This window comes from Adiantum capillus-veneris, chromosome 2 (assembly GCF_014529385.1).
Source record: "Adiantum capillus-veneris isolate H3 chromosome 2, ASM1452938v2, whole genome shotgun sequence".
NCBI lineage: Eukaryota > Viridiplantae > Streptophyta > Polypodiopsida > Polypodiales > Pteridaceae > Adiantum > Adiantum capillus-veneris.
This window is the reverse complement of record NC_140932.1, coordinates 25,212,015-25,224,056: the sequence shown is the minus strand read 5'-3', so window position 1 is coordinate 25,224,056 and position 12,042 is coordinate 25,212,015. Positions and strand designations below refer to the sequence as shown.

Here is a 12,042-nt window from a genome sequence, read left to right as displayed (position 1 = left end):
GAGTTGCTTTATTTTACTTTCATGGAGAGAGAGAGAGAGAGAGAGAGAGAGAGAGAGAGAGAGAGAGAGAAACTGCTTTTGATTTTAAGCTTTTGGGGCTTTGCTTTTGGGCATCCCTTGTAACCTTTTTATTAGTGGTTTAGGGCTCACTTCTCAGAGCATCTAGATGCAGAGTTTGAGAGTGAAACCCTAACCGCTCTCTTGTACTTCGGTGATTGATTAATACATAAAGAAATACCGAAAGGGGCGCCAGTCTTTGGGGCCAATATCTCTAGGCATGGAACTCCACTGGGCCAATGCAAATCTATTGTGATCTGTGAATTGTTTTGAAGTGGTTATTTGGTGCTGTCTCGATTGATTCTTGACTTGGAGTGTCCAAATCTGTTACACTACCTCAATGATCTCTCTTCTTCACAATTGCCGTGTTCATTCATGTGGCGATGCAAGTGTTCTCTTGTGTCGGAGGATCTTATCAGAGTCGAGCCAGATTGGAGTCGAAGTGTCCACCAGATCAAAGGCCAATTATTGTCTTCATTGCATCTTCCACTGCCTATTCTAACATTGCAGACATTGGGATTTGGTGGTGCTCGTATGCAATCAAAGGGTATGCAACTAGCCTAGAGTAGCCGGACCTGCACGTCTTGCGTGCAGGCTCACATAGTGCCAGAACACTTCCTAGGCTTTAGGAAAGCCTAGCAGTAGGAGTAACCTTGCCCACATGCACATAGGGTTAGATGTGCACGTGACAATACTCCTCAAGGCCTTTCTAAGTTTCTATAGAGCCCTCAAGTGCAACACCTCATACAATTTGGCCTTTCAATTATCCCCTTTTTACTTCTGCTTTTCAATAAACATTTTTTCGTCCAATTGTATCAAATTATTGTGTAATCTTTTGGTTTCATAGGTCATCACAGCTTTTTGCACACATTGATGTTGCATAGTCTCTCTCTCTCTCTCTCTCTCTCTCTCTCTCTCTCTCTCTCTCTCTCTCTCTCTCTCTCTCCACCCGAAGGAGCTACTACCGCAACAGAGCTTGTCGCCTCACACCAGAGGCACACTGATCGACAAAGGCACACTGATCGACCAAGCGACTGAGCTAGGGAGATCCAAACGCCCACGACTGCGGAGGACTACACAGCATCGACGGAGGCTACATCAAAGGACTCGGATCACTTTCGCCCGACATGCACGACGCCCAGTCAGGCAGTTGACCATGGAGGAGATTGATGAGATCCACCAGCCGACCAATGCTGGATCTCTTGTGACTTGTGATTTAGCTATCCCAGCTAGCTCCTTAGTTCACACTTACCAATTTAGGATTCCAAAGTATTTTTATTTTGTCATTTTATTACTCTGACTTTGTAGCAGATTCACCAATTGTCACGCTCTGGTCTCATGGGTCACTTTGGCCTTTTGAAGACGTCAATATAACATTTCATCTCATTTTCATCTCTCTCTCTCTCTCTCTCTCTCTCTCTCTCTCTCTCTCTCTCTCTCTCTCTCTCTCTCTCTCTCTCTCTCTCTCTCTCTCTCTCTCTCTCTCTCTCTGTGTGTGTGTGTGTGTGTGTGTGTGTGTGTGTGCGCGCGCACGCGTGTGCATATATACATAATTGTATGTATATACTCTGTTTGTATATCTATATGTGTGAATGTGTTTGTGTGTGTGCTCGCGCGTGACTACAATTGAAATGCCATGCAAGAGCTGATGTTCCTGAAAGATTCAATTTTCCTCTGCAGAGTACCCATATACACACACTTGCACCTATAATTGACATGGCATGCAAGAGTGTCATACCAGCTGTTCCTGCAAGATCAGAGTGCCCATATACACACACTTGCACCTATAATTGACATGGCATGCAAGAGTGTCATACCAGCTGTTCCTGCAAGATTCTTTTTTCCTCCGCAACCTCAATGGCACGCCTGGCAGATTTCTCCTTCTTGAGGCGAAGCCGCTCTTCTTTTGCAAGTTGGATCTCCTCTCTCTGCTTCTTGTCCTGTGCAGCCTTAGCAGCTCTCTGTCTCTCTAACTCCGACATGTACTGCTTTCTCACAGCAGAAAGCCTCTGTTTGTACTGCGATCTAAGCTGCTGCAAATTGAGCTCCGTTGATGGTTTGTCACGGAGGGAATGAGGGCGTGCTATGGGCTGATTGGAGAGGTACTTGGCCGTCAAGATTTTCCTGAGCTCTTCCGCATACGGTGGAGGTGGAGGTTTAGGTTTCGTGTTCTCTTCTGCATCGACAGGAGAGTCGGGGCTGGGCTCGTCTTCTTGTTCTTCTCCAGACCCTCCATCCCCATCATTCTCATCATCAAAGCGAGGTGTGGAAGAGCCGATGTGGCGAGACTGCGCCGCCAGCACGTGCAATGAGGGCTTGCACAGAAACCCCTTCAACGACGAATGAAGCTGCCGGACCAGCGCCATGAAAGCCACATAACAATACAGGTTCAATTTGGAACACCCTTGATTCTCAGGCCCAGTTCATACTGCGCGGACACACGAAGCCTCCTCCAGTTCCCAACAAGGCCGTCACAATGCAGACACACTCCTTGTGGTAATTTTTAGTTATCCAATAGTCGAATTCGGATGGATTGTCACATGGAGAAGGAAAATCTGTACCCACAAGCTTTTGAGGCTATGCTTCACTTGTGAGAAGACCCAAAGGAAAGACAAAGAACGCTAGTAGGGGGGACCCAATACGTTGTAATCTCTAATTAGCAAGAATCTGGGAAAATCCCCTTGCTAACTGAACGAGGAAGTGAAAAGAATGAAGTAGGCGGGTGATGCGTGAGCGAGGGCGGCAGCTATCCAAGGCAGAGGTGGGCGATGCACAATGAAAAAGTATAAGGTGGCGAAGCAACAAGAGATTGAGGCGGAGATGGAGCAGCTGGAGAGTTTGCGAACGCCATTACAAATACTAGTATGTGACCCGCGCGTTGTCGTGTTGTGGCACGTATATAGTGAAAACGGGCATTAAACGATTTATCTTGTGACTTTTTGATGCATAAGTATACTTCATATAATACTCATATGCATAAATAAAAGCTTTCTACCATACCTCAGTATTACCTTTGAAGTAATATAAATGTGCATTACTATTAGAAAGTACTGCAAGAGAAGTATCAATGATTGTGCCTCTTTTTGTCTGGGGAAAAGCATTTGTATATTTTTTTTAATATCTCAGCTATATCCTACCATATATAAATTATTTTCTTCTTTTCACATTTATTTAATAATATAACCCTTCAATAATGCATACCTTCTTGGATACATACAAGAGGGAAGGGCCTACTAGAAGACTTTATGAAAAGGAAGATCCAAAGCTTCTTGGACCATCCCAATTTGAAAATCCCGACCTAAGGGCGTGGAGAAAAGGCCAAAACCAAATCAAGCTCTTTTAGTAGGCCAATTTTGCCTTTTGAAGCATGTCAATCCGAGTTACAGGTCAAAAGTTACAGGGAAACCAATGAAAAACCCTCTCACAACTACACTGCAAGAAGAGATGGTAAACAGGTGAATCAAGTGAAAAGAGGTAATCTTGGTCTTTTTCCATAAAATAAGATATTTGGAGGATAAAAGACACAAGCATGTGAATGTGACACCTCAAAGATGCTTTGAAGGACAAGACACACAAGTTGGGACCCCCTGCTGGAGCCACACAAAAGATGCCTAGGTGGGGCCCACATACATCATGCACCCACATGGAGCCTCAACGACCAAAAATGCTAAATTTCATGATATTTTGAGTCCTAATATTGCCCATTTTAAGAAATATCCAAAGAACATTTGATTTGGGCTAACTCTTAAGCCTAATCAAGTGATTATGTAAAACATGGCTCCCTCACCTATAAAAAGGGCAACCTTCTCTTCATTGGGGCAAGTTATGAGTGAGTGAGAATAGCTCAATTCCATAGTGACACACTCATCTTAGTGCCACACTTTCTCTTGAAGAAAGGTTGAAGTCTTGCCTCATCTTCTCTCTCCATTAAGGTGGTGGTGATTGCTCTCATGTATTCAAGCAGCAACTTTGTCAATGTAATGGGTACAACCTTCTTGCCGGAAACAATTATGAGCACAAGGTTAGTAACCATATCTTCATCTTCCACAAGAATCTCTCTCTCTCTTAAGGTTCTCATTCTCTTCCACAAACTCTAGAATCTCCTTGCTACAGGTACTTCTCTCCCCGCATTATCCTTATTGCCTAAGGGCAACAATAGGGCTTGGGAGAGAAACTCTCTTCTTCTTCTCCTTTCACTTCTTTCACACCTTTATCTTTGAACATGCTAAGTATATCATCGATGAATAACCATAATCCACATAGAGGCGATTTCTTTCATTTCCATTCTGTGCAATCTATTAGGGTCAACATTTGGATTAGTCGAAAGATTCACTCTCGGCAACGCATAGTGTTTCTATTTGGTCCTGAAAGGCTCAACGAAATACTTCTCTCACCACATCCCATCATACTGCCTATTATTGACTATAACTTGTCTTTTGATGTGAGTGTGGTTATTTTATTATGGATCAAGAGGATTTGTACTCACAACTAATCCCCATCGCTAGACAAAACATATACATTATAGTAAGCACAAAGCTACAGTTCCAAAGAGCAATCCGTAGCTTATTTGGACAACAAAGATTAAATATCATTAACTCATCCATTAACCCTTTTATCCTACCCATGATACGATATGATCGTAATCTCGATGTTTTCATTTTTGTTTTGTTCTGACTATCTTTCATGAGTTCTCTCCATCATGTGTGTGTTTGTAAGGAAAAGTGAGCGGCTTCTTTGGCTACATTTCTTCTTTAGCTCTAGAAGCTATGTTATCTACATCTTAGCTCTTTCTCATAACCCTTGAGCTTCCTCACAAACTCTCACAGCAAGAGGCTCGGTGCCTTCCTGGCAAGACCGCCTACTTCTTGACATACTTTTGGTGAACCCAACGCGAAACTGCCAGGGTGAGAGTTTTGTGCGTAACCATGGGTGATCATGTTGAGCAACAGGGTATGCATTTTGACCCAGCAACAATGCAAATTTTTCAAGCATTTGCAATGTTCATGCAACAACAACATGCTTCTGAAAGAAGGGAGATTTCAGCAACGAAGGCCATACAAGCGGTCGTCAACAGAATGGATCAGTTTTAATGGCAAAGATGTAGCCAAGTACTTAACGCGAGTATGTGAAGGAGATGGAGCTGCATCGCGTGTCAGAAGGTGAGATGATTCAAAGCTTTGAGCTAGTTGTTGCTCCAGAAATTAGGGAGCATGTTAGGGGAATTAAAGATGGGCATGGGAGAAATTGGGAAGAACTCAAAGTAGCTTTAAAGGAGGAATATTTCATGGAGGACTTGGAGAGAGTGACCAAAAGAACATTCTTAGAATGGGTAGTCAAGCCAAAGCAAGGACTATCAATAACAGAGCTACTTAGGGAATTTGAGCGGCGCTATGCACAACTCACAAGGACAAAAAGGGCCACACTAGATGCAAAGAAGACAGATCTTTTCTTACAAGCTGCAGGTAAAGAGTTTCAAGAAAATTTGGAGCTTCTTCTTGAAGATAAAGATGTTGAGCAAGGACTAAAGACCGACTGGAATGAGGTTGAAAGTGTTGTCTCACTGCTTGCCAAACGACAAAGAAGAAGGGACAAGATGGTAATAAACACTACAAGTCCTTCCACCTCAACTTCTGACAAAATGGTAAAGCCTACTTTTATCGCTCCTAAGTTTGATGAGTCCATGCTAGATGAGCTTGTGAAGGGAATGCGTGACTTGAAGATGAAGCTTACAAAGCTTGAAGAAAAAGGCCAACCATCAGGGCCACTTCCTAGACAAAGACAACAGCCCAAAGAAGGGTTTGTTAATAGATGTATTTGGTGTGATAGTACAGACCATGTAAGAAGGGATTGTGATGATTTTAGTGATGCTTTGTCAAAAGATGTTGTCTTTTTTAAGGATGGTAAAATCCACTTAAGAGAGACAGGTCTACCCTTGAGAACTAACTTTGGGAAGGGGGGAATGCAAACCTTAGTTGAAGATATGGCAACTAAGCATGCCACCTCTTCAGTTGAGGCAGCTACTTATGGAGTAAAAATTGAGCATCTTAGTGATGAATAGGTGAGTGACCATCATGGTCAAATTTGGCCAAATGTCATGCAATTAGCTAAAAAGGAAAAGCTTACAAAAGAGATTCTACATGAAGCAGGTGATTGCATACGTCTAGAAACAGGATGGAATGATCCAGTGGACTCATTGTCAGTGCATGCCTACATTACAAAATGCCAACAAAATGAGGCGATTGTAGAAGAGAAGCGTAGACGTGAGAATGCTGATGAAGGACCATCAAAAAGATCTTCTAGAAGTGGAGGAAGAAGCGACTCAATGCCTTCTCAAACACCCTCAACACGAGGAGCATCTCCACCTGAAGTACTCATGGAGGAGTCTACAACAGGAAAGAAAAAAAAGCCAACAAAAGGTAAGACAAAAGGCCCAACTTATAAACTACAATCTGATATTGAGGTTGCTACAGATTTAAAGGAAGTCTTGGAGGAAAGGATCTTGAATAGCAAGATTGAATTTACTCTAGGAGAAGTTCTTGGCATTGCAAAGCGTAAATTCCATGAGGAGATCATTGACATCATCAAGAGGAAGAGGCAAACCCTTGCTGAAGTTTCTCGTCCACAGGTTGAAGGGGAAACCTCGAAAACACAAGGGATGCATCTGCAAAATAAGGAGAATGATGGAGATGTGGTAGGATGCTACCAATCTAGTGGGAGAGTGAAGCAAGTGCATTTCTCAAATGATGATGAAGAAGTTGAAGATATTCCTAGGAGTTACTATTCACGAAGTCATTGGGCAAGGGCTACTACAGAAACTTTGGTCAAGGTAGGTGATCTTGAAGAGCCATTTGTTGCCTTGATTGACCATGGTTCAGAAGTAAACATAATGTCAAAGAGTCTCTACAACAAGTGCAAATGGCCGATGGACACAGATCATGGCTGGATGGTAAAAGTGGCAAACAATTCATCCGGTGAATTGTATGCAACATGTCCAGGTGTGAAGGTAACAATAGGTGATGTACAGATTGACCAAAACTTCTTTGTACAGGATACATCTTCATATCATCTCATCCTTGGACAACCCTACATTGTGGGAGTTTGAATGGAAACAAAGGTAATGGATGATGGTTCAGCATATGCCAGGATACGTAGCAAAGATGGTAAACGAGCTGTCCAATTTCTCACAGTCTGTGTAAACCATGAAAGAAATCGTGACAACCTCAAAGAACATCCTCTACCAAAGGTGAGCAAAGAGTTTCATGATCATAGAGAAATGATGGGTTTTGGCCAAGTACCATTGTAAAGCGAGATTGCAGTGGTACAGAAAGAAAAAGGGTCTCGCCTGATCCAAAAATAGGTGAAACTTTTTCAATGGGCTCCTTGGTAACAAGGAATGGATCAGTATGTTTTACAAAACTTGAAGATTTGAAGAGATGTGAGAGGCAATATGTGCATAATGTACAAATAGGCATGAAAAAGAGTGGGTTGCTAGAGCCTACTGAAAATGTTTTGGGTTTGTGTGAACAAGTTTCTTTTGTAGATACTATGGATGAGCTTGATGCTATAATGGGGTCTAATTTGCATCTTGAAAATGAAGTTGTGGAAGTTTTCTCTATGGAAATGTATTAAGTAATAGAAGCCTTTAAAGAAAGCCAAACAGTTGGCCCAGAAGTCCATGTTGAAACTAAATACAAGAGTGTAGCAAAGAAGGTAAAACCAGTAGCTTCACCCTTACCACCCAAGAACAGGGAAAAGATTGAGCAGGCTTCTTTACAACCAAGTTTGAGGAATCCTAAAAAGATTGGGCATACCTTCACAAAGGAGTCTTTTCAAGAGTTGCAGATTGGTTGCGAGGAGTTTTTAACACAGGAGGAGACAAAGTGCTTCAAAGAAATGCTTTCAAAGCATGGTAAGGCGTTTGCATTTGAGCCACATGAGATAGGATGTGTTGATCCTTCTATTGTAGCTCCAATGGTAATTTTCACAATACCTCATGTGCCTTGGAATCTGCGGCCTATTCCGGTTCCAAAGGCTCATTTGCCAAAGTTAGTAGAGCTACTGAATGAGAAAATCAAAATGGGAATCTTGGAGCCTTCTTGTGCTCCATACTCAAACAGGTGGTTCACAGTTCCAAAGAAGAATGGTTCTCTACGCTTCATCCAAGATATGCAACCAGTGAACAAGGTGACAATTAGAAATGTAGGTACAAGTCCAATTGTGGATGAGTTTGCAGAGGCGTTTGTAGGGAGGGCAATCTACTCAATGGGGGATCTCTACTCAGGTTATGATCAATTTCAGCTTGCAATCGAAAGCAGAGACTTGACAACCATGAGGACACCTTTGGGTTTGGTAAGGATGTGTACCTTGCCACAGGGAGCAACCAACTCGGTTGCACATATGATGAATGGGATGAATAAGGTCTTACGTGACTTTATTCCTCAAATCACAATGCCTTTCATTGATGATTTGCCTATCAAAGGATGTGAAGAAAGTGACAAAGATGAAGCTTTGGATCTCAAGGGATGTCGCAGGTTTGTGGTAAATCACATAAATGATTGTGATAAAATTTTGTCTAGGCTGGAAGAAGTGAATCTTACATTGTCAGGGAAAAAGTCTATGTTTGGTGTCAATGAAGTGCTCATTGTGGGGCACATGTGCGGGCCATATGGTAGGAAACCTTGTCCAACAAAGGTAGATGCCATCCAAAGAATGAAAGAAACATGCACTAGCATCACTGAGGTTAGAAGGTTTCTGGGAGCATGTGTCTTCTATGTTATTTGGATTCCACATTATGCACATGTAGCTGATCCTCTTATCAGCTGCTTAGAAAGAATCAAAAGTTTAAATGGACAGAAGCACATGTAAAATCCATGAAAAAGCTAAAGGAGTTGCTCCAGCCAGCAACGACTTTGAGAAAGGCAGACCATGAGTGTCAAAGGCCAGTAATTGTGACAGTAGACACCAGTCCTACAGGGATTGGATGGGCAATATGGCAAGATGACAAAGAAGGACACAGGTATGTGGTAAGATTTGGAGCAAAGGTACTAAGTGCTCGCCAAAGAAACTATCCACAGATAAAGAGAGAGTTATGGGGTATGGTTACAGCCTTGAAAAGTGGGAAAGAGTATCTAATTGGTGCATGTGTGGTTGTAGAAACAGATTGTCTACCACTTCTTGGGATGATTACAAGCTGCTCAACTCCAGACATTGCTATGTTGCGGTGGATTGCCTACATTAAGTCCTTAAATCCCGAGTTCAAGCACATTGCAGGTAAAGACAATACAGTGGCAGATATGCTATCAAGGGCAAGGTATGAAGATGAGTCACAGATGATTGATGAGGGAGATGATGTGGGCACAAAGTTCTATTCCATCTCTCATGTCAAAGGTAACTATGTCTGCATGACTAATACACTTGAATTGTTCTTGAAAGATCTTTATGAAGGTGATTGGCTTCTTATTGGAAGCTATTAGAGTACTCTAGCAAAACAGGATGATTGGTCTGAACAAGAATTCAAGAGGATACGCAGGAAAGCATATGGGTACTTTTTGAGGGATGGTTACTTGTGGAAGCATCCTAAACAAAAGGGTGCTACACCACAATGGGTTATATGTAAAAAAGAGACTCAAGTAAAGCTCGTGCAAGAGTTTCATGAGAGTCTATGGGCTGGACACAGGGGTGTGTGGGCAACCTTCTCAAGTTGAAAGAAAAATATTGGTGGAAGGGTATGTATAAAGATGTATCTCAATTTGTAGAGTCATGTGTAACTTGTAAAATGTATTCAAATGTCCGACATCGTGATGGATTGCACCCTACATATCCACTAGCCATGCACTATAAATGGGTTGTGGATCTAGTCACAATGCCTTTAGGACTCTGGCAGATGAGATACTTGGTTCTTGCACGAGAGGACCTAACTAATCAGGTTGAAGGAAGAGCATTAAGAGCTAAAACCACAAAAGCTGTGTGCAAATTCCTTCTTGATGAGGTAATTTATGGTTGTGTGGGAAAGATCATTGCAGATAGAGGTGAGCTGGATGCTGAGGAAGCAAGGGAGTTCTTTACCAGATTAGAAATCAAGCTTTCTCTTACCACAACTTACAACCCTGAAGGCAATGGAAAGAGTGAAAGAGGGCATCCTCCTATCATCAAAGCTTTGGCCAAGGCTTGTGAAGGAAGAGTTGGTGAGTGGCAAAAATTGTTACCATATACTTTATGGGCTGATCGTACAACGCATAGCTCAGTAACTGGCTACATGCCTGCGGAGCTAATGTATGGTCAAAAGCCAGTGATGCTGATTGAAGATACAATTCCCACATGGAATGTACTACCTTGGCAAGAGGGGCTTAGTAGGGATGATCTCCTTGCACTGCGTATAAGGCAACTCGAGAGAAGACCTGGAGACATTGAAGCTGCAAAAGAACGACTCAAAAATGCAAGGTTGAAAAACAAGGACTACTTTGATAAGCGACATCAACTCAGGAGCAAAGCAATTGACAAAGGTGACTGGGTTTTAGTGTATGATAGTAGCCTTGATAACCATCACACAATCATGCGTAAGTTCTCAAAACGATGGTTTGGACCGTATGTTGTAAAGCATGTGCATGAAAATGCTACTTACATCTTGTCTGAACTAGATGGTACAGAAGTAAAGATTCCCATTGCGGAAAAAAGGATTAAAATGTTTAAGAGAAGAGGAGACAATGATCTAGAAGATGTTGATGAGGAAGAAGATCAAAGTGAACATGAAGCTCTAGAATCATCCAGTGAAGAAGAAAGCAAGGAAGATGTACAAGAGGTCTGATCTTAAAAAGAGACAACGTGGCAAATACCGGAGGATGTGCAGGTATAGAGGGGGTGGATGTCGTGCTGTTGCACGTATATAGTGGGAACGGGCATTGAACGATTTATCTTGTGACTTTTTGATGCATAAGTATACTTCATATAATACTCATATGCATAAATAAAAGCTTTCTACCATACCTTAGTATTACCTTTGAAGTAATATAAATGTACATTACTATTAGAAAGTACTGCAAGAGAAGTATCAATGATTGTGCCTCTTTTTGTCTGGGGAAAAGCATTTGTATATTTCTTCTAATATCTCAGCTATACCCTACCATATATAAATTATTTTCTTCTTTTCACATTTATTTAATAATATAACCCTTCAATAATGCATACCTTCTTGGATACATACAAGAGGGAAGGGCCTACTAGAAGACTTTATGAAAAGGAAGATCCAAAGCTTCTTGGACCATCCCAATTTGAAAATCCCGACCTAAGGGCGTGGAGAAAAGGCCAAAACCAAGTCAAGCTCTTTTAGTAGGCCAATTTTGCCTTTTGAAGCATGTCAATCCGAGTTACAGGTCAAAAGTTACAGGGAAACCAATGAAAAACCCTCTCACAACTACACTGCAAGAAGAGATGGTAAACAGGTGAATCAAGTGAAAAGAGGTAATCTTGGTCTTTTTCCATAAAATAAGATATTTGGAGGATAAAAGACACAAGCATGTGAATGTGACACCTCAAAGATGCTTTGAAGGACAAGACACACAAGTTGGGACCCCCTGCTGGAGCCACACAAAAGATGCCTAGGTGGGGCCCACATACATCATGCACCCACATGGAGCCTCAACGACCAAAAATGCTAAATTTCATGATATTTTGAGTCCTAATATTGCCCATTTTAAGAAATATCCAAAGAACATTTGATTTGGGCTAACTCTTAAGCCTAATCAAGTGATTATGTAAAACATGGCTCCCTCACCTATAAAAAGGGCAACCTTCTCTTCATTGGGGCAAGTTATGAGTGAGTGAGAATAGCTCAATTCCATAGTGACACACTCATCTTAGTGCCACACTTTCTCTTGAAGAAAGGTTGAAGTCTTGCCTCATCTTCTCTCTCCATTAAGGTGGTGGTGATTGCTCTCATGTATTCAAGCAGCAACCTTGTCAATGTAATGGGTACAACCTTCTTGCGGG

The 12,042-nt window shown here is 41.9% G+C and overlaps 1 protein-coding gene across 1 annotated transcript in view; it reads right to left on the bottom strand.

The window, feature by feature from the left end:
* The window catches only part of LOC147462526 (stress response NST1-like protein), a 42,529-nt gene extending 40,071 nt beyond the window's left edge, over positions 1-2,458 (bottom strand). Inside the window, exon 1 of the mRNA XM_086484252.1 lies at positions 1,875-2,458. Within this exon, the coding sequence (XP_086340378.1) occupies positions 1,875-2,423 (549 nt within the window). The 5' untranslated portion in view covers positions 2,424-2,458. The remainder of the gene's footprint in view (positions 1-1,874) is intronic.
* Between the last annotated feature and the right edge of the window lie 9,584 nt (positions 2,459-12,042).